General features: G+C 32.8%; 4 protein-coding genes across 4 annotated transcripts; 2 read left to right on the top strand and 2 right to left on the bottom strand.

Annotated features, from left to right (window-relative positions):
- The first annotated feature begins 2,984 nt into the window (after nt 1–2,984).
- On the top strand, nt 2,985–3,725 carry LOC131660005 (calmodulin-like protein 6). The gene has a single exon (XM_058929114.1). The coding sequence runs from the start codon at nt 3,069–3,071 to the stop codon at nt 3,597–3,599; it is 531 nt and encodes a 176-aa protein (XP_058785097.1). The 5' UTR covers nt 2,985–3,068; the 3' UTR covers nt 3,600–3,725.
- Nucleotides 3,726–3,784: 59 nt separating this feature from the next.
- Nucleotides 3,785–7,882, bottom strand: LOC131660004 (bZIP transcription factor RISBZ4-like). The gene is made up of 6 exons (XM_058929113.1): nt 7,683–7,882; nt 5,009–5,123; nt 4,770–4,920; nt 4,598–4,673; nt 4,389–4,514; nt 3,785–4,315 (listed from the first exon to the last, which is right to left on the bottom strand). Exons 1-6 carry the CDS (start codon nt 7,797–7,799, stop codon nt 4,010–4,012), a joined length of 891 nt encoding a protein of 296 aa, XP_058785096.1. The 5' UTR covers nt 7,800–7,882; the 3' UTR covers nt 3,785–4,009.
- Nucleotides 7,883–13,929: 6,047 nt separating this feature from the next.
- On the bottom strand, nt 13,930–17,534 carry LOC131660003 (basic leucine zipper 9-like). The gene is made up of 6 exons (XM_058929112.1): nt 17,309–17,534; nt 15,050–15,164; nt 14,830–14,965; nt 14,672–14,747; nt 14,460–14,585; nt 13,930–14,386 (listed from the first exon to the last, which is right to left on the bottom strand). The coding sequence occupies exons 1-6, from the start codon at nt 17,423–17,425 to the stop codon at nt 14,072–14,074; spliced, it is 885 nt and encodes a 294-aa protein (XP_058785095.1). The 5' UTR covers nt 17,426–17,534; the 3' UTR covers nt 13,930–14,071.
- Nucleotides 17,535–21,869: 4,335 nt separating this feature from the next.
- LOC131593623 (uncharacterized) lies at nt 21,870–22,424 on the top strand. Its single transcript, XM_058866188.1, has one exon. The coding sequence runs from the start codon at nt 21,870–21,872 to the stop codon at nt 22,422–22,424; it is 555 nt and encodes a 184-aa protein (XP_058722171.1).
- Nucleotides 22,425–26,104: the final 3,680 nt, after the last annotated feature.

Below are 26,104 nucleotides of genomic sequence, written 5' to 3'. Positions count from 1 at the left end.
TGTACGTAGATCTTCAGTTTGTAATTGCTGATGCACCTCCTTGTATTGTATGTTATTTTTCTTTTTGCATAACGGGCCTAGAGCCCATTTAGGGTTTACTATTTCAAACAATATATTGATAGTGTGCCCCTCTCCCTTTTATCACTTGTATTTTACTTTTCTGTATCTCTTGTAACCCTCCAATGTAAATATCACGAACATAATGAATTGGGGTTTAGGGTTTCCATTGAGGCTCGGGTATTTTATGCATGTATGCACCTATTATTGCTTGAATGTTTGTTTAGGATTAATCAAATATTAGATCATCGAACAAATAAAATCAACCTATCTTAAGAATAAAGTGCTTGATCAATATCAAGTAGTTTTCAAAATGTGGCACTAACTCGCACTCGATTCAATCATGTCATTGTGTCGCCATTCAAAAATCTTTTTCAAACTTGAGCCAATTTCTCAATCCAATAAATCTTGGTCAATACCAAGTGATTTTCAAAGCTTTTTCATAATCAAATGCTTAAAATCATGATAAGTAAACGAATCTTGATTTATCTCACCATTTTCATAAAAACTTTTGTGGTTGTTGCCACTTAAAATCAACCTCCAAACTCATCAAAATTCTTTTTTCGCATGTGTGCGACTTCAAGCCATTTTCATAAAAGAGAGACACTTTGTTGAGTGTCTCCCACTAAAATCAACCAACTAACAAACATTTGCTATCGAGAACTACGTAAGCTGTGACTATCCCATAACACTTGGGGAATAAGTAGACACAAGATGTGATGTCTTGGCGAGCCCAATAATAAATAATCCAAAAACCCTTTTCTTTCTTTCTCCTCACGTAAGTAGAGAATCACAAGTAAACATCATGCTAACATCCGATTACAAGATTAACTAAATCGGTATCATTGAAATACCTTCCCCGTGCATAACCGACTCCAGAACCTTAATTTGGTTGCGATGACCATCTTATCTATTTTCTTTCTTTGTGGATTTTATCGATATTTTCTCTTTCATTTTGGAATAAATAAAATCGGTGACGAATCTATTGTATTTTGAGCGTGCGAACGCTCGAGTACTTTTTCGCGCCGCGACACCATGAACCAAATGAGACGTCTTCATTAGCAAATTTGTGTAAAATCGGCCTATAGTCAATAATAAGAATATTATTTACTATGTTAGATTCATAAAGACTCTTGCTGTATGAGAAATGGTATACATACTGGTTAATGGAAATAATCCTTAAAGATTGCATATATCTACCCAGTCGCGCGCGAGAAGTATTTGTTTCCCTCTTCTCCAAACTTCCAAAACCCAGGTTCATCGTTCTTGACATCCCTATATAATGAAAATGGATTAACATTAAACCAGAATACTTTTTTTGGTATTATCCCCCCTGTTCTATAGAAAGAGGGCCGAGATAATCGGGAATTTAGTATACATACTCTTGAGATAGAAAAAATCCAGATTTCATGCACCTAATATAGACCCTAGGTTTTATTCAACATACAAATAAATTCATATAATCCCATAAAAAACACCAACAAAACTTCGAACTACGTTGACTCTGATCCTCCTCCAATAAGGAGGTACGTAGGCATTCGGGCAACCGAAACGAGTCTCCTTTCCCTAAAATTAAGTAGGTTTGAAATTTTATTCTCTACCCTACTGTGCACCTTTAACCACAACTTTTTATAAACCTTACCATAAAACTCTTATCATAAACCTTACTCTAGAGATACAGTGAAACCTTAAGGAAGGGTTAAGGGTGCCTAACACCTTCCCTTGACCCTAATTTCTCAACTTACCCAATCTCTTTAATATTAGGTTTTTCTCCCGTGTTTACCCTTATCCTTAGGATAAAATAAAAACATAGGTGGCGACTCTGTATTTTAGGTTAATAGACTTAAAATTAAAAGTCGGTCGTAACAACGTCCAAACTATGGGATTCAACAAAAGTTTGAACCTCTCTCATTAATCATAGAAAGATTCAAGTCATCTTGTTCGAAATTCGCTATACCTTTTATCTTGTCCATTAATTTGGTTAAGAAAAAAATTACTCTTGGAACCTTTTTTCCAACTCATCCCAAATGTGAATGATACCACTTGGCAAATCATGAAGCAAATCTTTCACTTATCTATTTAATATGTAAGTCAATAGACTCGATTTCTTTTGATCTTCTGTGATTTCAAATGAGTAATAAAATGAACAAATTTCATAAAAATCTATTCAATTGTTCTTTGAAATTTAGAAATGACTCTTCATCTGTCTGTAGTATTTTCTTTGACTTAAAGACAATGGTAACTTTTACCAATTGAATAAAAACTCTTCAACTTTAAAACGAGAAACAACCCAAATCAAGCTCTTTCGCATAATTATCATTTTTTTTTTTAAAAATATCTTTAGTTGGGGATTTGAATCTGGCACTATTCCTTGTATGCATGGATCACCTTTCCAACTCTTAAAATTGAGAATATTATATGTTTGTCAATGAATTAAAAATAAAGCACGTGACATGAACAACAATTAGTGTTGGAAGAAAGGCCAACAAAATGATTCAAAAATAAATTAAAATATTTCTTGGCACAGCAACATAACGCGGTTTCTGTCCATCCATGTTTAAAAAACTGGCTTATTTGATCTCCAAATAAATTATTTGTGACTTAAATCTTAAGGATTTAGTTTCATGAATAAAAAATGTCTACAATTATTATTTTGTTTTTTTTGGAAATCTTGGAATAAATGTAGTATTTACAATTACATCTAATATTAATTCATTCAATTGATGTGCCAGCTGCCTTGTAAGTTGGAACTCTATAATGCCAATATAAAATTGCAAGATTCATTATTATCATTTTGGTACATGATTGTTGATTAATTATTTAGTCTTATTAGTTGATAATTGTATCATAGTGGCACTCGAGTAATTTAAATTTGAAACAAGGCCATAATACTAATTATCTTACTATAAAAGAGGTGTTACTAAAGTTTGAGCATTGAACCAAAATCTTGCACTATAGCTTCCTATTACTAAGTACTATTTCTCTAGTGTTTTTGATCTATTAAGGTTCAAATGGGTATAACAGAAGCATGTTCCAAATTCATGGTTGAGTTTTTACAAGCATTCAAAAACTCACCACCAAGCTCAATGCCTCATCATGATCAAGAGAATATTCTCAAGCTCGACGAAAGGATGGTTCGAGCTCTCGTTACCGTCTTTGGAATGGAAGCAAATGGAAGAATCAAGAAGGAAAATGCTAGGCAAGTTGTGGAAAAGCTTGGTTTGATCTATGGTTGTGATCAGAAGGATAACAAGGTCTTTCAAGACGACGGCGAAGAAGATGAAGAAGTGGTTGTAGAAGAAGTACTTGGTGAATTGGAGGATATGTCATCTAAGAGAAGTGAGTTGTTGGTTGAAGCTTTCAAGATATTTGATGAGGATGGTGATGGATATATAGATGCAATGGAGTTGAAGAGAGTGCTTGATTGTTTGGGTTTGGATAAAGGTTGGGATATGAACACAATTGAAAGGATGGTTAAGGTTGTGGATTTGAATTTTGATGGAAAAGTTGATTTTGGTGAGTTTGAATTGATGATGGGATAGTACTACCTGTTTGTTCATTCATTGATTTTAGAATAATGTAATGATCATTATTGAGATCTAATTGTGTACTATTAAATAAATCAATAATTTGATTTTGCTTAGTTTACTATCAGAAAAATGCACAAAGTAATCAATAAGTCATTTTTATACAAACCGTAATACAAAATGTAAACACACTATTTTTGACTATATACTCCCTCTCGTTTTATCTATAAGAAAAAAATCTACTTTTTATCTATATTAATATAACTAGTGTATCTGGACGATCAGATATATTGGTTATCAAAAAGTTAAAGTTTTCTTATAAATAAACACAGAAGGGAGTATAATTACCTGAGTAAGGCATCAACTTACTATACTAATCAAATACAGAGATAATATAAAGTTGATCTAGTGATCAAGAAAAATTCTTAGGGCCAGGTAGTAGTTACACAACTCATAGCATTGCTTAAGACTCCATTGTCAATGTAGTCGTTGTAGTTACTCATGTCCAAGTTTCCCAGAAGATTTGTATTATATTCACCAACTGTGACACCACCGTACGAGGCACCATTTCCTTGCTGGACATTTATGGTTGGTGAAACATGTGGCGCACGGCGCAAAGATGTCACATTGAGTTGCGGCGGTGTGCTTATTTGACATTGATTCTGAAAAAACTGATTGTTTAATGATGTGGTGAAAGAGCTTCTAGTGACCATATCCTCAGCTAACTTCACCTAGTGATAGAAAAGTATAAGTAAATTAAATTTTGTATGATAAATTATAGAATAAGCAAATTCCTCTACATACCTTAGCTCTTAAAGCTTCAACATCTGATTTTAGCACTCTGTTATTTGTATCAGCCTCATGAAATTGTTGGCTAGTATTTGTAAACTGTTTGTATAGGGTTGCATTTTCCAGTTTCAGTTTTTCAACCTGAGAATTCAAAATTCAAATGAGAGAGAAAAAAAAAAACATCACTACTTACGATTATGCATCTCATAAAATGAATTAGTTACCTGAGACTCAAGTTCAGACAAATGAGCTTGTTTTCTTCGCCTTGATCGTCTGGCCGATTCGCGATTGGAAACCTTTCTGAAAAGATATAATGATAATTGATTTAATTTGAAAACCATGCATGTTTAAATATTTGATAATTTGAGAGACAAGAGAATGATATATTATTATTACCTCCGAAGGCGTTTGATATCGAGTGGATTGGTGCTTTGTTCACAAGGGCCTAATTCATCATCTTCATCTGAAGGATCAGAGGAACCACTTGTTGTTCCTTTGGTATGAGTCTCTCTGCTGGTTGGTTTATTGGCTGAAACTGGGCTTCCAACTGCGCAATATGTAAATATAAATTAATTAACTATGATGATTTTTTTGTGTAATAATACAAAGATAATTACATAATTAAATTAGCATACCAGTGCCATAAAGGGGTGATTGAGAATCAATAGTAGCAGTGATGGTGGAATGTTTGGGAGTGAGGTTTTGAGAATCTGTAACTCCACCACAAGTTGAAAAGGAAGTTACCACATCCTGCAATGCATTTATCAAAGTAAAATAAGTTCTTTTGGAAGGCTATACTAATAATAATAATTTGAAAACGGGTCCACGCAGATAGTGGCCATAACTTTTTGAAAAAGAAGGATGGTAGATTCCATGTATTCAAATTTGTGCATGTTAGTTTTTTTAAAAACAATAATTTTAAAAATAATAAGGATATGATTGGATTTATGGAACACGACGGATCAATCAATCAGTTCGACTTTACTTTTTTCTTCAAAAATTATTAATTTATCAATATTAATAATTTATTTAAATTAATACATAAATATAAATAAATATTACTAGCTTTATAGTTATTTAGTTGAACTATCTCATCCACATATCATTTTGAGTTTACTCTTTTTTTAACTGCTTTAAGTAAATATTAACCTTCAAGAAAAAAGTTATATTTATTTTAACCTTAGAGAATATGTCTTTTTCTAACTCTACCTAATCAATTTTGATTTAGACTTTTTAAAATAATTTGTTATTGATAAAAGCTCATTAACCACTTCAACCAAATTACTTTCACTTATTCAAAACTTACCAAACAAATTTAATTAATATAGCTGACCTAAAAATTCCAAATTGAGTTACATCAAATTTATGAGGTCGTTTTTGTAACCAAAAAAAAACGGTCATGGGCCAACTCAAGGCCCAATAGATCTTTATTAATTTCTACAAGTTTACTTATGTTTTTTAAAATTGTCAAAATTGTACCTAATTTTGTAATACTTAATTATTATATTGATAACAAAATGTTGAACTTAATAAATTAATCCCTATTTTTAATAAAAAAAAGTTATCATTTATTTGTAATTTTCAAAATCGGTAAAACAGTAATTGTTACGTATTAATAATACAACAACAATATAATGTAAACTGTTTTCTGTGATTCGAACCCACGATCTCTAATTAAGTTGAAAGAGATTCTTTATCATCTTATTCAAGGCATCTTAGATATAATTTTGGTTACACATACTTTCATTATGTTTTTATTAGACTTTCAGTTTCTTAATTTTTTTATAGTTAATTTAATAAATTCTTCTATTCATTTTAAGGAGAAAAAAAACTCTAAATCAATAAAAACATTTGATTTTTGCTATATTCCATTGAGGCGTCCAAACTCAACTAGGTCAATAATTAACAAAGAACATGTTAATTTGGCTTAACAATATTTTCGTTTTACAAAAATTATGATTTTCCCTCCCTTTTGCTTACTTTAAGGTAAATTTTTTTTTTTTGATATCCATGAGTTTTTGTTGAGTATCAGTATTTTTAGTGTTAATTGGTTTAAATTTTAAGTTTTTTTTAAAATAAAATAAAACAAAAAATAATGTAGTATTGAATACTATTATTTGATTGGATAAGAGTACCGGTATCCAACTAAATTCAAGAGTACCGGAATGTTCATCTAATTTTAAATCCACGTGCAACGTGGCGGCACAATTTATATAGGAAAAATATAAAATATAAAATTAAATCAAGAAGAACAAAATTTTAAATTAAAATTTTTAGGGAAACATTATGAATATTTACACTGAATTTTAAACAGGTACATAAATGAAATTATATTACATCTGAAATTTTGGAATAATCTATGATACTCAACATCCATGTTTCCGCAACATAAATTCTTACTCAATCGAATTACTAATAAAGTTATGGGCACTATTGTGACTATTCTAAAAAAAAAAAAAAAATTCTACAATCAACTTATAAAAATAACATATGGTACTCTATCTAAATACTTTTCAATCTCTATCTTTTACTAACGTGAAATTTTGAGATTTTCTCAATATACTCATAGATTTGTAAGAATTTTGCACAAGTATTTTTTTCAAAAGGATTGAATCTATTATTGCTTAAATACTACTCCTAGTTTTATTTATAAAAGAAATAAAATTTACTAATTAAGCAATACATCTAGTCTATATTGTCTAAATAAAGTCTATATTGTCTAAATAAATTAATTATGCAATATATCTAAAAATAAAATTAATTATGAATTTTTTCCACAAATTTTTTTTCAAGTGCAGAATTTGGGTGGTGTAACTGTATGAAGGTCAGACTCCAAAAGAGAACAAAACCAAAAAGGCCCACACTCCAGAGCCCTGCTCTGTGTTCACACTAGTTACTCACACTCACTCACAGTACACATCACCACGCATGCACCCCCACTAACACTTCCATAAATTTTCCATTTCCACTCTTCTTAACCCTCAACAATATCTCCACAACCACTTTTCTTTCTCTCAAACACACAAAATCAAAATTTCCATTACTCTTTCTCAAAAACAAATAAATCATTTCCAAAATTAAATTTATTATACGAAAAATCGTCACTTATATTAATTTTATCATTTTAAGATTTAAAGTTTGTTATTGTTATTGTTATATCCGATTAAGGAAGCTTGAGCGAACCGCACAAACTGCATGGCATGGTGCCACGTCATCCATAAATCTCGATGACGTGGCAAAATATTGTTTCAGTTTCAGAGTCCAGAAACAAAAAATTGATCAGAGAAGAGAAAGAGATGGAAGAGTTACCGGTAAAAGAGTTTGGAAAGCGGCGCTCATCAACGCCTCCGTATCGGCAAGACTCGGACACCGAGGTTCGTAATCGAGATTGAGAAACTCGTCGAGATCGGATTCTGTTGCCGCCATAACGTCGCCGGAGAATAGAGAGAGGAAAGGTTAACTGTTGTAAGAATAGAGAAAGTGGGAAAAGGGAGTGAGGTTAGGAGCTTCAGGGGTATAAATAGAATTTTAGAATGCGAGCGTGCACACGTGTACGTGCCATGCTTTTTTATTTTTATTTTCTGAAAAATGAAATTAAAATGGGAAGGTGGGCGGCACATGAAGTTAAAAAATGCCAGAGATTTTGTTGGTGATTTGAAATTACGAAAGTAGTCTAATCAGGGGTATTAATTACGAGATGGACCCATGATGAGGTCACGGGATTTCTATGCAAATTCACCTGGACCGTATATCATCGAATTCGAATGTGAAGCGCTTCTTGAGTGGCTGATAATAAAGTTTAATTTCAAACCGTAAAAATTAAATAATTAAATTTTTCTTTAATGAAAAATTGAACCGAATATACTCTTCATGCACAAGTGGAAAAACGAAGTACCAAAAAAGATTATGATTTTTGAGTTTTGACAGTTATAACTTTGAAGTTTTTTAGCATTAGTCTCCAGCATTACCAATCAATGATTGAGTTAGTATTTGAATTTGTTTCTATCGATTAACACGAAGAAGTTGTTGATGTGTGTAAGTGTTAGAAAAACAATTTTAATCGAATGGATCGAGACTAGAATTATGAACGAAATCACTTTTTTTATAAGTATTTCAAGCACTTTCAATATGTCTTAGAGTTGGAACGCAGGAATATCCAGGATAATTCAGTCTTTTATCGAGTTTGCGTAAGACCGACGAAAACTCGGATGTAGCAAAGAGTGTCTGAAATTTTAGTGAAGATAATAGGCTTATCATATGTACATTTTTGTTGTTGATTTTTGAATCCAGAATGAGGTTTTTATAGGCCACTTTAGTATTGTTTCATAAGGTAACAACCCTTCGTAAAACAATTCATTTTCCAAAAGTTACAATGCTTGGCCTATTGCAACCTTTACCAAGAGTTTTATGTTTTCATTCTGCAACACTTCACGAAGTGTTGCCTATTTCTGATTCAAATTTCAAATTGCCTATTGCAACACTTCACAAAGTGTTGCCTATTTTCATATTCAAAATAAAAACTTCACATAGATATTTTCTTGTCATTTTAGAACACACCCATGATAATTAAATATTATTAATTATTAATAATTTCCAACAATCACCCATTTGTTCTAATAATGACAAGATCAGTTCCAGAAAAAAGGGAAACAAATAATATTAATACAATTAAGTATCTTTCGATTTTAAACTTGATCTTAGTAAGGATAACGCAAAGTCTAATCGGAATATTAGGTAGCAGTGCTTTTAAATTATTAATCCATATGATTATACCGGCGTTACGTTACACACATTCTTTAAGGGTTCTTCGCCCACATTTCTCGCCTAGCACTTATTTATGGCCATATGTTATCCTGTTTCATGAATTTTTCATGAGAGAAACTCCAACTCTCAATTTGAGACGGCACCATCTCGAAATTCACATAGGTGAAGTTCATATTGTGTCATTTTCCATGAGACACGTACCCTCGGTATTGAACTTCATTAAGAGTTTAAAAGAAAACTCAACCCTCATTTTTTAAGGTCAACATTATCACGAAATATTTGACAATTATCCAAATCAACGACTTGTTGTTACCCATTGAAAATCTTGAGGTTAATGTTCTGTTAACGTAAGATTGGGTTGTCGCCGCTGTCGGAACTCTTACTCAAGGAGTTTCAACCTCATACCTCTCGAGGTTGTTTTTACTAAGTCTCTGGCCAGTGGCTTTGTAAATGAATTTCCCAAATTATAGATCGATCGCATATATGCGAGTAAATGATTACATCTTTAAACAATTTTCTCACGAATGTCTAAGGCCTCAGTGCCCAGAATTTCTATTTTACACTTATTTGAATTCTCTTGCTAAATTGGCTTGACTAACACATTGTGTTAACACCTTTGAAACACTATATTTAGCCAATGGAACTTCTTACGGAAGGTCCCTCAACCATTTAACTTCTTTGACCAGTGGAAGCGAGATCCACACACCATGGCTCCATGGTCAACAGAGTGATGCATGTTTGTTTCTTGCTCTTCCAAGAAATCTCACCTCCAACTAAAGTAAATATCAACTCAGTTATAAATTTATGATCTCCAGTACTCGATATCCAACTCATATTGGTATATCCTTCTACTATGGCATGAAACCTACCATAATGGAGGTCAATATTTGGTTTTAAAAGATAATCAAAATCCTTGTGATGTCCTTCGAATGCTCACCATTTGGATTTCTAGTAAATCTACTCATTTACTATTTGCAACTGTTATATCGCATATAGTACATTGCATTTAGAAAACCAATTTCACTTGTGTATTCTAATATAGCCATAACTCTTCCATCATCATTTTGACACTAAGATCAAATTGAATATTCACTTTTTGAAACGTGACAATTTGAACTTATCAAGAACTTTCTCAACAAAGTGTATTTGACTAAGTTCATAACCCCCACTATTTTCGCATTACTTTGATCGTCAAAAGAGTGTCAATTAGTCCAAGATCTTTCATATTGAATGTGGAAGTTTTCTCAATATAGTGTGTTTGACTATGTTTTAAACCCTCACTCTTTCGCTTTACTTTGATCGAAAAGAGTGTCCACTATTTCAAGATTTTCATCTTGGTTGTGGAAGTTAGAAACCTCATTGTTTCTAAGATTCCATTCATCTCTTTGATAATGATTAACATGTAATCAACATAGAGAGACAAAGGAATATCACAATATTCTTACACAACTTTGTGTGCAAACACTTATCACAAGAATTAGATGAAGAAGGTTTTTAGATAATCATGCATGATGATGCAAGAAGGTTTTTAGATGAAGTGAGAGATAAAATTATGAGCAATTTAAAATAAATAGTATGAATTGCAATGAGTACCTTAGTTATGTTCACTTCTCTCAAATCTTCTCTTGAACTTCTATGTTCAACCTTCTTGATCAACTACATCATTGATGTGCATGACACTTTTGATCCTTTTCTTCTTTGATAACCTTTGTCTTCATCAAAACTAAATAAAAGATATATTCTTCACAATCTCCCCCTTTTTGATGATGACAAACTCTATGAATTCTTGTTTTGATAAGATTGAAAAGTCCCCCTAAGTTGTGTGTCTCCCTTTTAATTTGTGAATCTTACAATGATAGAATCAAACTTTTGGTGCCATTGTTCTGGTGCATATTTTAATCCACACAAGGATTTGACAAACTTACACACCTTTTATTAATTACCTGAAGGCATATAACCTTCTGGTTTCTCCATGTAAATCTCCTCACCGAGTTCTACATTTTAGGAATGTCATTTTGACATCTATTTGATGAACTAAAGGATCATGCAAAGAAACTAGTGCAAAGGAAACTCTAATTTTTGTTGTGATTGCTTCTAATGCATATGTGTCAAAATAATCAACACATTCCTTTTTCAATAAAACCCTTGGCCACTAATATATCATTGTAGGTGTCTAGTGTATCATCACTATGATACTTCCTTCTCAACATCCATTTTCATCCAATGGATTTTTTATCCTTTAGATAGAGTGGCAAGTTCTCAAGTGTTGTTTGACATTATTAAATTCATTTCATCTTGGATAACATCATTCCAAGAGAAGTCCCTTGAAATTACATCTTCATTGTAACTCTTTAGGATCATCATCCGCTCGAAAAATAATAGGAATCTTACGAACAAAATTCTCACATTTTTCTTCTACTGGATACAAGAAATATGCCGACAATCGATTTTATTCGGTTCTAGATCCTTAGCCGTTTAAACTTTCTGCTTATTCTAAGTTCGATTTGTTTTTCAACAATCATTGACGAACTTTTGATTTGTGTTTCAACAATCCGCGAAGAACTTTCCTCACAAGGTTCTTCATTTTTCGAAAACTTGAATTCCTTATCCTCCACGATAAGGTTCCCAAAATTTCACATCTCAGAATTTAATAGTTACATAAGACTCAAATTTTAGAGACATTATGAACTATCTTTGAATAATTTTCATATTTCTTATAATAATAAATCTTATTGAATATAAACATGTTATTTCCATATCTAACATTTTATTTCAAATTTATTATTCAGACAAAAATATATAAACATATTTGACTACAAATCTCTTGTCATTTGTGTAGAAAGTAAATCCACCAATCCATATTATATAACATAAACATATTATTTATATAGCATCAAATCAACATTTAATTGCATACTAGTTAACATGTTCATGTATTTCAAATATTTAACATATCAATATATCCACTTATTAACATATATCCATAGATATATTGCACCTGTTGATGCTTTACCAGTATATAATTCATATTCGCTGCATATATGCTACAAAACTATCATGCACATCAAGAGAAAACATCATATATGAATTATGAAACCAATTACTTGTAATTACCATGCCTATACGACTTTCGTTTTTTATTTTACTTTTATGAACACGTAATGGATCATAATATTATGCGGTAAGGGCACGTGCATATTACTTTTCAATTATGAACAAGTCTTATATGTCTTATATGTCTCTGTTCATTAATACACTGTAAAAACTATTTAATATGTTAACAACTACTAGAAAATCACAATATCAACAATAAATTTCTAATATCAATTATTACCGATTTGCTCAATAAGACAAAATTTTTAGAAAATTTCATTTTACGGTGCTCTAATTCCAAAAGACAATAATAAGAACATACCCGAGTTTATGATGACGATTATTGTTCCTGATTCTTGATACGGGAGTCTCGTTTGCCATTATGAATACTTATAAGATTGTTAGAAAAACAATTTCAATCGAATGGATCGAGGCTAGAATCGTGAACGAAACCACTTTCCTTATAAGTATTTCAAGCACTCTCAATATGTCTTAGAGTTGGAACGCAGGAATACACAGGATAATTCAGCCTTTTATCGAGTTTGCGTGAGACCGATGAAAACTCGGATGTAGCAAAGAGTGTCATAAATTTTAGTGAAGATAATAGGATTATCATATGTACATTTTTGTTGTTGATTTCTGAATCCAGAATGAGGTTTTTATAGGCCACTTTAGTATTGTTTCATAAGGTAGCGACCCTTCGTGAAACAATTCATTTTCCAAAAGTTACAATGCTTGGCCTATTGCAACCTTTACCAAGAGTTGCATGTTTTCATTCTGCAACACTTCACGAAGTGTTGCTTATTTCTGATTCAAATTTCAAATTGCCTATTGCAACACTTCACGAAGTGTTGCCTATTTTCATATTCAAAATAAAAACTTCACATAGATATTTTCTTGTCATTTTAGAACACACCCATGATAATTAAATATTATTAATTATTAATAATTTTCAACAGTAAGATCAAGAATTGTAGATGGTTTAAGATTTAAGTATGTAGGTAGTATAGACATGCCAAATAAATTAGCCCTTCGGACAGGGATTAATTATTAGTCCCAACCGAGTTTGAGAGTGGGAGCAAAGCAGGGTCTGAAAGGCAGGGACCGAGTTGGATATGCTTAAACCCACCTCAATCTGCCGTTGACATGTCTAAAGTAGAATTAGAGGCGAAACTGGGTCTGAAAGATAAGAATGGAGCTGAATGTATTTAAATCCACCTCAACCCGCCTCGTTATCATGTCAAAATTATTATTATTTTTCTTGTACTATATTAAATATATGTTTTATTTCTCTTTTTCATTTGATTGAAATCGTAGTAACTCTTGTAAAAATTTTGTCTTAGATGGTTAAGGCTGTGGATTTGAACTTTGATAGAAAAGTTGATTTTGGTGAGTTTGAATTGATGATGGGGTAGTACTATTAGTTTGTTCATTTCATTGATTTTAGAATAATGTAATCATCATTATTGAGCTCTAATTGTGTACAATTAAATAAATCAATAATTTGATTTTGATGAGTTTTCTATCAGAATAATGCACAAAGTAATCAATAAGTTCTTTTTATACAAGAGGAAATACAAAATATAAACACACTATTTTGATCATATTCTCTCTGTCGTTTTATTTATAAGAAAAAGTTTACATTTTAGATACATTGAATAACTAATGTTTCGGTGACCAAATCCATTGGTTATTCAAATAATCAAAAAGTAAATATTTTTTTATAAATAGAAGGAGAAGAGAGTATAATTACTTCAGCAAGGCATCAACTTAATCTAGTAATCAAATCCAATAGATATGACATACTATAAAGTTGATCTAGTGATCAAGAAAAAAAGCCCTTAGGGCCAGGTAGTAGTTACACAACTCATAGCATTGCCTAAGACTCCATTGTCAATGATGTCATTGTAATTACTCATGTCCAAGTTTCCAAACCCAAGAAGATTTGAATAGTGTTCACCGGCCGCGACGCCTCCGTACGAAGCACCATTTCCCTGTTGGACATTGATGGTTGGTGAAACATGTGGCACGCGGCGTAAAGATGGCAGCACATTGAGTTGCGATGGTGTGCTTATTTGACATTGATTCGGAAAAAACTGATTGTTTAATGATGGGGTGAAAGAGCTTCTAGTGACCATATCCTCGGCTAACTTCACCTAGTAATAGAAAATTATATGTAAATTAAAATTTGTATGCTACATTATAGATTAAGCAAATTCCTCTACAAACCTTAGCTCTTAAAGCTTCAACATCTGATTTTAGCACTCTGTTATTTATATCAGCCTCATGAAATTGTTGGCTAGCATTTGTAAACTGTTTGTATAGGGTTACCTTTTCCAGTTTCAGTTTTTCAACCTGAGAATTCCAAATTAAAAATTCAAATGAGAAAAAAAAAAACATCACTACTTAAGATTATGCATCTCATAAAATGAATTAGTTACCTGAGACTCAAGTTCAGACAAATGAGCTTGTTTTCTTTGCCTTGATCTTTTGGCTGATTCGCGATTAGAATCCATTCTGAAGCGATAACATGATAATTGATTTGATTTGAAAAGCATGGATGTTTATTTTGAGAGACAATAGAATGATAAATTATTACCTCCGAATGCGTTTGATATCACGTGGATTAGTGCTTTGTTCATCATCTTCATCAGAAGGATCAGATGAGCCACTTGTTGTCCCTTTGGTATGGTTCTCTCTGCTGGTTGGTTTATTGGCTGAAACTGGGCTTCCAACTGCACAATATGTTAATATAGATTAGTTAATTAACTATGATGCTCTTCTGCTATAATACAAAGATAATTACATAATTAGCATACCAGTGCCATAAAGGGATGATTGAGAATCAATAGTAGCACTGATGGTGGAATGTTTGGGAGTAAGGTTTTGAGAGTCTCCAACTCCACCACAAGTTGAAAATGAAGCTACCACATCCTGCAGTGCATTTATCAAAGGTTGAATAATTCATAGAATTTGGTACAACATAAAAAGTGACAATAATACTTTGAAAACGTGTCCACGCAGATTGTGGCAATAATATAAGGATATAAAGTGTAAAATAACCCTTTATCCCGTGATTACTTTTTCAAAAAGGAGGGTAGATTCGATACATTCAATTTTCAATGTTTGAATTCAATTTTAGGTGAGTTAAAAGTTTTTTAAAATACACAAAATAGATTTTCTTATGTTTATTTTTTTTATTAAAATTTATTTTACATCTAAAACAAATTCTAAATTAAAATTAAAATTAAGATTTCTAGGACGATAAGTATAGTTTTTTTAAAAAAAAATCATTCTTCCATCTAAAAAGGTTGTGGCGCATTTTGTTGTATGCCTAGGTAACCTAATCCTGTAGTACTTAATTATATTGATAACAAAGATGTAAAACTTAAAAATTTATCCTTTTTTTATTACTTATCACTTTTGTAATAAAATAAATGATCATTTATTTGTAATTTTCAAAAATAAATATAACATTAATTGTTATGTTATTACTAATATTCTTGAATATTTATTACAGAAAATAATAATAATAGTAATAATAATAAATAATTTCATTTTTACTACTAACCTAATGACCAATCCATATAAGAAAATAAAATAATAAATAACTAGTAGTATTATGGATTATAATAACAAGAACTTCTAAGAGAAATACATGATATTATAGAAAGAAAAAAAACCATTAAAAATTAATAAAATTTATTGATTTTATGTGGTTTTATTAATAAAAAAATCTTAATTTTTATTAATAAAAATTAATAAAATTTATTAAAAATATATTTTATTTTCATTAGACTTTCAATTTTTTAGTTTAATACTTTGGAAAAATTAAATGTATTTGAATGATTAATGAATCAGATACATTAATTATTTGAATAAATCTAAAAAGTAAATTTTTTCTTATGATAAATACTAGAGGGAGTATAGTAATTTCTTTGATATCTATGAGTTTTAGTTGAATAAAATAAATAAAATAAAATTGATGTAATATCAAATAATATTTTTTTTAATTAAATAAAAGATGTTTATCCAACTAAATTTAAAGGTATGGGGTACTGAAATGTTTAATTTAATAAAATAGATAGATTATTTACAATTGAAAGGTTGGTTAAGGTTGTGATTTGAACTTTGATGGAAAAAGTTGATTTTGGTCATCAGTTTGTTCATTAATTGATTTTAGAATAATGTAATGATCATTATTGAACTCTAATTGTGTTCCATTAAATAAATCAATAATTTGATTTTAGTGAGTTTACTATCAGAAAGTCTCAATAGCTTTGATAATTTATCGGGTTTAGTAGTGTAAACCGCTAATTTGATTTAATTTTTTTAAGAGAAAAAACTCTAAATCAATAAAAACATTTGATTATTGCTATATATTTTAAGGTATTCAAACTCAACAAAGTCAATAAAGAACATGTTAACCTAATAATATTTTGGTTATGAAAAAAATTATGATGTTACCCCTCTTTTGCTATCTTTTTTAAAATCCACGCGCAGGGTGGTTGCGGCACAACTTACAGTATATAGGAAAAATATAAAATGCTAAATTATTCAATTTATTAAAAATAAAAAATTTCCACAGTTTTTCAAGTATAAAAAAATCTGGGTGGTGTAACTGTATAAAGGTCAGACTCCAAAAGGGAACAAAAACAAAAAAGACCCACACTCCAAAGCCCTGCGTTCACACTAGTTACTCACCCTCACACAAATAACAACAATAAAGCAATCCACATCACGACGCATGCACCCCCACTAATTTTAAGTCTTTCATACATTTTTCATTTCAACTCTTCTTAACCCTCACAAATATTTCCACAAGCAATTTTCTTCCTCTCAATTCTCAAAACACACAGAATCAAAATTTCCAATACTTCCATTTCTCAAACATATAAATTATTTTCAAAATTAGTTTTAATTCATTTTAAGATGTAAAGTTTGTTATTGCTATTTCCGACTAACGAAGCTTGACCGAACCGCACAAGCTGCATGGCATGGTGCGGCAAAATATTCATTTCAGTTTCAGAATTGAGAAACAAAATTGATCAGAGAAGAGAAAGAGAGAGAAGAGTTACCGGTAAAAGAGTTTGGAAAGCGGCGTTCATGAACGCCTCCGTATCGGCAAGACTCGGATACCGAAGTTCGTAATCGAGATTGAGAAACTCGTCGAGATCCAATTCCGTTGCTGCCATAACGTCGCCGGAGAATAGAGATAGAAAAGGTTAACTGTAGGAAGAATAGAGAAAGTGGGAAAAGGGAGTGAGGTTAGGAGCTTCAGGGGTATAAATAGAATTTTAGAATGCGAGCGTGCACACGTGTACGTGCCATGCTTTTTTTTATTTTATTTTCTGATAAATAAATGAAATTAAAATGAGAAAGTGGGCGGCACATGAAGTTGAAAAAGGGCAGAAATTGTGTTGATGATTTGAAATTACGAGATTAGTCTAGTCAGTGGAATTAATTACGAGTGGGCCCATGATGAGGTCACGGGATTCACCTGAACCGTCTATCACCGAACCTGTCAAATGTGAAGCGCTTCCCAACTGACACATCCTAAAGTTTTAATTTCAAACCGTAGAAAATAATACTTTTAAATCTTATAGTTTAATGTTTATTTTTTTTATATTATTTTAACTAAATTTATTATTATTTTAATTTAAAATAAAAAATTATATATATATATATATAGCGGGGACGGCCGAAGAAGGCCTCGCTACCTCCGACGAACCATGGCAAAACATCATCTCCGGCGGAACCAGGGACACGAAGCAACAATTCAGGGACTAAGGCGCAGAGCGACACGGAGAAGAAGGTAACTCAGGCTAGTTCGAGTCAGATTCAGAACAATACACCAACTGCTGCAGAGGCGAAAGGGTCAGGGGAACCTCTGAGCCCGAAGAAGCTCTGGGTTGATGTGATAAGTGGTAATCGGAATCCCACGAACGAAATGCAGATGGAATTTGTGGCTCCTAAGGTGGTTAATGGGGAGATTGAGGTAGAGATTGAAGAGGACGATATTGCTTCGGAAATTCGATACTGGGATACTGCCCTAATTATGTATGTTCTTGGGGGAGATCTGAGTATGAACACAGTGAAGCAGTTCACGATACGGAATTGGAACTTTGCAAAGCTGCCAGACATGTTCTTCAATGATGAGGGTTACTTTATCCTGAGGTTTCATTCCATGGATGACAAAGATCTGGTTCTAACGAAGGGTCCATACACTATCCACAATATGCCTATGTTATTGACTGACTGGAAACCAAATTTTGATTTGAAGAAGGATATGCTTCGCACGATTCCGATTTGGGTGACGCTTCCCCATTTACCTCTCCACCTGTGGGGGCAAAGAAGTTTGAGTAAGATTGGAAGTGCATTAGGTACTCCACTTGTTACAGATGAGTGCACAGCTAACAAGTTGAGAGTCTCGTACGCGCGTATTCTCGTGGAGATGGATATCACTAAACCTCCAATTACTGAAATCAGTATCAGGGATGCGGAAGGAAACAAGAGGAAGCAGGTTGTTAAGTATGATTGGCGGCCAAAATATTGTGATAAGTGTCAGAGAATTGGTCACAATTGTCTCGATCATATAGTCAAGAAACCTGTCAAATAATGGAAGGCCAAACCTATACAAGCTGAAGCAGGGGAAGGGAAGATCACTGAGGTAACTCCACCAGTAGTGCTTCAGTCTATTGACAACGTCGAGGAAGCCTGGACAACTATTGAAAGACAAAGGAAGGGGAAAGCAATTCTTAGTGAAGAGGTTGTTCAAATCAGGCAAGATAACTCATTTGACCCGCTAACTCTTGTGACTGAAGGGTTAGTGATACAAGGAGGATGATGCTGATTTCTTGGAACGTAAGGGGGTTAAATAAATCAGGTAAGATCTCTGAGATTAGCTCCCGTCTCAATAATCTTAGGCCTGATATTTTAGTTCTTGTAGAAACTAGAGTAAAAAGGAATAATGCGAGTGGTATCCGGAATAAGTTGAGAGTTCATGATTCTTATTTGGACAATTATGACAACCACTATAATGGTCGTATTTGGCTTAGTTGGGATAGTAGAAAGTATGATATTAGGAAGGTGAGAACTACGGATCAATTACTGCATTGTGGGGTGTATGATAGCAGTGGGGTGTTCGTGTATTGGCTCACTGCAATATACGCCTTGAATCAACTTGAGAAGAGGAAACTGCTGTGGTGTGATATTGCTGGGATTCATACTAATCAGACTGGACCCTGGTGCTTGATTGGAGATTTTAACAACGTGATCAAAGCACAAGACAGAGTTGGAGGCAGACTTGTGAGTGTTGCTGAAATCAGAGATCTGAAAGAGATGATGGATAACACTGGTTTGGCCGAGCTTGATAGTGTGGGGGAGTATTACACATGGTCCAATAAACATGTGGATGGGATTATATATTCCAGAATTGACCATTTGCTAGGGAATATTGACTGGCTCACAGCTTATCAGGATTGGACCCTTGATGTTCATGAACCTCAGGTTTCAGACCATGCCCTTTTGTGCCTTAGTAGACAGGATCATGTGAGGAGGAAAAACTTGCAATTTAAATTCAGGAACAATGTGACTCATCTGGAGGGGTTCCATCATATTGTTCTTCAGAGCTGGCAGCAACAGATCTCAGGAAATCCCATGTATATCCTTTGGCACAAACTCAAAAGATTAATCCCAGTTTTGAGAAAATTTAGCAAGCCTTTGTCTGGCCTAAGGAGGAAGCTGATGGAAGCTAGGAGTAACCTTATAGAGACCCAGAATTCACTGTCTGCTGATATGCATAATTCGATGCTTATTTTAAGGGTGAAGGAGTATACTGACCAGGTGTTGAACCTAGCAGAGATGGAGCAAGAGGATTTAGCTCAAAGAGCCAAACTTGAGTGGATCAAAGCTGGGGATGGGAACAACAGCTATTTTTATGCATCTTTAAAGCAGAGGAGTAAACAGAACTATATAGGAAGCATGACAAGGGCAGATGGTAGTATAGTGCATGAGCAGAGGGACATTGAGGAAGAGGTGTTGAGATTCTATACTTCCCTTATGGGCACTGCTGATGAGAACTTGGAGGAGGTGAATTGTTGTGCCATGAGACAAGGGACACAAGTTACTCTTGACCAAAGAACATTCCTCACCAGACCTGTTTCTAAGCATGAGATACTTATAGCCCTTAAGGGGATTAATGACAATAAATCTCCAGGCCTAGATGGATTTGGAGCAAAGTTCTTTAAGGATACTTGGCACATTGTGGGTGGTGATGTCTATAGAGCAGTGGAGGATTTCTTTTCTCAGGGCAGACTGCACCATGGGTTTAATACCTCAGTGATCTCTCTAATCCCTAAATCCAACCTAGCACAGGTAGCCAAAGATTATAGGTCGATATCTTGTTGTACAACAATATACAAGATCATCTCCAAGATATTAACCTGTAGATTAGGCACTGTGCTCCCTTCCCTGGTTTCTAAAAATCAAGCAGCTTTTGTGAAAGGGCATCATTTGAAGGACCATGTTCTGCTGGCATATGAGCTTGTAAGAGGATATGAAAGGAAACATGTTACCCCTAATTGTATGATGCAGATAGATTTACAGAAGGCCTATGATATGGTTAACTGGAGATCTTTAGAGAGGATTCTAGAAGAATTTGGTTTCCCTGTAATGTTTATCAAATGGATAATGCAAACTGTTTCTACTGTCACTTACAAGTTTAACATCAATGGGATACACTCTAGAAATATGAAGGCAAGAAGGGGGATAAGGCAGGGAGATCCCATCTCTCCCCTGCTCTTTGTATTAATGATGGAATATCTTACTCGACTGCTGCTACAGTTGGACAGGAACCCTAACTTCCACTATCACTCAAAGTGCAAAAGGTTAAAAATTGTTAGTCTTACATTTGCTGATGACTTACTGTTGTATTCTAGAGGTGACAAAGATTCTGTGGAACTGCTCCTTGCCCAGATGGCTTCTTTCTCTAAATCAACAGGTTTATGCATGAATCCTGCAAAATGCTTCCTTTTCACTGGTGGTGTGAGTGATAGGGATAAAATGATTCTAAGGAACATTACCAAATTCAGAGAGGGAGAGCTTCCTTTTAGATACCTTGGGGGACCTCTTACTAGCAAAAAGCTAGCCATCAAACACTATTTGGTCTTGATAGATAAGATTGTCCATAAAATCACTCACTGGAGTTCAAAGTTGTTAACATATGCTGGAAGGGTTCAGTTAATAAAAAGTGTTGTTTTCCCTATTGTGAACTTCTGGATGCAGGTTCTGCCATTGCCTAAGGCAGTCATCCACCACATTGATGCTGTCTGTCGTAGTTTTTTGTGGACAGGCCAAAAGGACATATCCAGCAAAGCTCCCATAGCGTGGAAAAATGTGTGCAGACCCAAGGCGTATGGAGGCATGAGCATAATGGATTTGGAGTGTTGGAACAAAGTCTGTATGTTGAAACTGGTGTGGAATGTGCATAAGAAGGCAGACTCTTTGTGGATCAAATGGATCCATGAGTATTATTTGAGGCAGACTGATTTTATGCAAATGCAGGTTAAGGAAAGCTAGTCTTGGATGATGAAATATTTACTTCATTCTAGGCAGCTTTACCAGGAGATGCAGATGCATATGGCTAGCACTGGAGGGTCTTTTCAGCCTAGGAAAATCTATAATGCCCTCGTAGGTACTGAAGAGAAACCAGCATGGAGACACCTTATGTTTTGTAATTATGCGAGGCCGCGAGCCATCTTTATACTTTGGCTGGTTTGTAATGGTCGATTGGCAACCAAGGAGCGTTTGAAGAGGTTTGGAATGATCGCGGATGATTGTTGTATGTTTTGCTCTGAGCAAGAAACAATCAACCATTTATTCTTTGGTTGTGCAGGATTGAAGGGAATATGGGTGAAGGTACTGGACTGGATCCAAGTTACTCATAGCCCGTTGCCTTGGGACAGGGAGATGGACTGGATTGTTCGAAACTGTAAGGGAAAGAGCTGGCGTGCTACATTACTCAAGTGTGCCCTTACTGAATCTATATATTCCATTTGGAGAATGCGTAATGAGAAGGTGTTTGGTCATGATAGATATAGTGGATTTATAGAAAAAGAAATCATAGATAGTTTAGTCTATAGATTATGGAACATTAAGAAATATAGGAGTTACTTAGCTAGCCTTATGTTATAGGTGCTTGTAGTTTGTTTTGGTTTTTGGTTTTGAGCTTGGCTGGATCGTGGGCGATCGCCGTGTACATAACGTATTTTTTGAATTAATCAAAGTTATATTGATTCAAAAAAAAATTATATATTAAATTATTTTATGTCATTTTAATTTAGGATAAAACTTAGGTATAATTCTTTAGCTGTGGTTCTTACTATTTTTCAATGAAAATAGGACAAATATACTTAAATATTATTTAGTGAGTGAAAATAGGAGAAATTTGCACACGTGTAAGAGAAAATTATACACTTGTCATATTTTCATTAAAAAATAGTAAGAACCACACCTAAAGAATTATACCTAAATTTTGTCATTTAATTTATCAATTAATTAAACTATAATTTTACAAAACATTTTAATTAACTAAGTTATAAATCATCTACCTATTAATTATAAGTTATAAACTATCAACAATTAATTATAAATTATCAATTAATTTATCAGTCAAATTCATCATATCAGTCACCGGTTATTTTTACTAAATGTACTATTGAGTTTTGACACTTAATTGATACTAGTTCATAACTTTCTAAATTTCACATTAGTCTCTAGTATTACCAATCATTGATTAAGTTAGTATTTGAATCTGTTTCGATCAATTAACATTAGGAAGTTGTTGTTTGCTTATTGATATCAAACCTAAAATTTAAATTTGATGTAAATTGTGGTTTTATTTTGAAGGCTCAATTCTGATCGATAAAATTTTGATTTTTAACGAATTCGGTTAGATCTGTTTATCGTATAAATCGACTGGATTTAATCAGTTTAATATCTATTAAATTAAAACTATATAAATTATTATAGAATTCAGTAACATTTATTTTTTAATTTTACAAAAATTATCAAAATTTTAGAATAACATTATATTTTTATTACTAAAAAAATTATTATCACATGATAATATTTTTAATGTCATTTGACATTAATTTGATCATTGTCATATTTTAAACCACAAAGTAAATAACAATCAAAATTTTATATTGTAATTTCTTGTATTCTTGTGAATAAATAATGACATTATTAGATTATAAAAATGATAATATCATAGCAACATTATTGAATTCTATTTTTAAAATGCATTAATATATAATGATAATAATAAAAAAATTAAATATTAGTTGAGTTCAGTCGGACTCGGTTTTCGACAGATTCAAAATTTCCGAGCCCGACCGAATTAACCCTAAACTAACCAAATTAAGCAATTGAATCAATTTGACAACTGATTCAATCTAAACCAATTGCATAAAAATTACAATGAATTTTTCGATTTTGTAACACCTCAATTCTACTCCGGTAATTATTAAAGAAATCAGAGTTATAAAATTCTATTTCGACAAACAATTGGAGTATTACAATTCAACTTAGCAACCATATCATGCCATCATAGATACATAACACACATACTCGGATGAACTAAAACCACATGAATCAACTTTGTTACATTAAGCAGCGGAACAACATTAATCAACTTTGATGACATAACATCCTTTCAACTTAAAGCCATTTAAACATCAACAACTACTTTCCATGTATCAACATAGTTATTCAACAATAAAGTCAAACAACTAAACAACTAGCGTTCATCCCCCCCGAGTGTTACATATCAGAGCGACAACCCGACTCAGACTAACGACAACTAATCTTTCAATTCTCGAATACCTGCATGTTACCAACAAAGGGTAACATTCAAACAGAAGGGTGATAATTCAAATCATTATAAATAAACATAATATGGAAAATGTAAAACATAACAAGAATACATTTCAAGAATTCATCACTCTTCACATCAACATGCATTCATATACAACATATCAAGATTCACATGTTTAGCTCATTTAATTCCAAGTAATCAAACATGGTTACTAAACAATGTACATAATCATATTTCACCAACATATAAATTTTATGTACAATATCCTTTCCAACAACATTCACAAAGTAACAATTGTATACCCACATAATCATATTCCAAATATACAGGTTATCTTTTCATAATCACGTATGCACGTTTTCCAATTATATAGACATGTACACAAAACATCATAAAGTATATTTATATCATTGGAATTATCTCATTTATATCAAGAGTATACAAGTAATCACATCTCTTACCACATGTATTATCATCAATCAAACATGATTCACATATCCACATATATACATACATCATTAATACATATATATTCACATCTATGTCACATATATTTCAATCACATATATCACATTAACCATTCATATCAAATCATTTCAACTTAGCAACAATATCATCAACGCAGTATAACAATCACTTCATCATCACAACGACAAACAAATGCAACTCGATATGCAACTAAATACTATGCATATGCATGTGGTACCATTTGGAGTAAAACTCTCATCGTCTCAAAAATTGTCATTGGGCACATCGTCGCTTTTGCCATTATAAGGCCATCATCGCTTTTTCCATTTTCAGGTCATCGTCTCTTTATGCAATGGATGTGACTCAATGATGCAATATCCACACAAACACAACATAAACAACATATCACAACATCGTCTAAACAACATCAACTCAATATTGAAATTCAACAACAACAACACAATCATCACTATTCATAGTAATGCATCATTTCGCAATCACGTCGCTATGTTGTATCATCATACAACAATATATCATTTCACAACATCAATCACAATATCAAACAATACATTTTAAGAAAAACTTTCAAAAGGTTTCCAAAGGTTTTTCAAACCATTTCATTAGGTAGACATTGATTACAGCTTCACGGAGAATCAAACGACACTTAAAAAGGAGTTACTGATCAAAAGATACATCAATTCAAAGTTACAAAAAGTTTTACACAAAAGGGTTCACTTAGCGGACTCAAGCACGTTTCTCACAACTAAATCCAAAAACTTTCAGTCTTCGTGTATTCGCTTAGCGGACCAGCTCCGCTTAGCGGTCTTGCACATTTTCAAATTCTCTCCCAGCATCCGCTTAGCGAGCCAGGGGCCGCTTAGCGGACGCGCGATTATGCAGAAAAATCACAGACGTGACAGACCTACGTAACCACACTTCCACCACTCCAAACCATCATTAATCACCAATTAAAGACGCATATCAACACCAGATAACATCATTCATCAACACTCATCATTCAAAACATGATTTCAACCACAAATTCATGAAAATCCAACATAAACCTTAAGATTCTACAACACATATTCATGGATAGCAACATACAATCAAAACCCCAAATCCTAAATCATGATTTACTAACCCAACAACCATTACCCAATTATATAGACTTATAATGACTTAGATTCACACCCTTACCTTGAATCTCTAGTCCACCCTCTTCAAGAATCTACTCCCCTCTTCTATTCTCTTCTTTCTTGAGCTCTCTCTCTTTCTCCTCTTTTCCCAAATGAAAGTTATGAAACAATTCTCTAAAACCCTAACTCTCTTACTATCTCTTTTCTTAATGGGCTTGACCCACGAACCAATCTCATATTTTATACAGGCCAAATTCATTAAATCTCTCTAATAACTCAATTAAGCCAAATAACACAAACACACATACAATTAAATATTCAAATAATCATTATATCACATAATAATTAAATAAATAAATAATTATTAAAAACACCAAATAATATTATTACTA

The sequence above is a fragment of the Vicia villosa genome, linkage group LG3, assembly GCF_029867415.1.
Source record: "Vicia villosa cultivar HV-30 ecotype Madison, WI linkage group LG3, Vvil1.0, whole genome shotgun sequence".
NCBI classification, from domain to species: domain Eukaryota; kingdom Viridiplantae; phylum Streptophyta; class Magnoliopsida; order Fabales; family Fabaceae; genus Vicia; species Vicia villosa.
Note: the sequence above shows the minus strand (reverse complement) of the source record. Positions and strands in the feature narration are given on the sequence as shown.

Coding starts and splice junctions, on each gene's coding strand:
- LOC131660005 (XM_058929114.1), top strand. CDS start 3,069: ATGGGTATAACAGAAGCATGTTCCAAATTCATGGTTGAGTTTTTACAA.
- LOC131660004 (XM_058929113.1), bottom strand. CDS start 7,799: ATGGCGGCAACAGAATCCGATCTCGACGAGTTTCTCAATCTCGATTAC. Junction 4,921..5,008: donor ATCACCCCTTTATGGCACTG/GTATGCTAATTT, acceptor CATATTGCGCAG/TTGGAAGCCCAGTTTCAGCC. Junction 4,316..4,388: donor TTGAAGCTTTAAGAGCTAAG/GTATGTAGAGGA, acceptor TTCTATCACTAG/GTGAAGTTAGCTGAGGATAT.
- LOC131660003 (XM_058929112.1), bottom strand. CDS start 17,425: ATGGCAGCAACGGAATTGGATCTCGACGAGTTTCTCAATCTCGATTAC. Junction 14,966..15,049: donor ATCATCCCTTTATGGCACTG/GTATGCTAATTA, acceptor CATATTGTGCAG/TTGGAAGCCCAGTTTCAGCC. Junction 14,586..14,671: donor TGTCTGAACTTGAGTCTCAG/GTAACTAATTCA, acceptor TGGAATTCTCAG/GTTGAAAAACTGAAACTGGA.
- LOC131593623 (XM_058866188.1), top strand. CDS start 21,870: ATGGCTAGCACTGGAGGGTCTTTTCAGCCTAGGAAAATCTATAATGCC.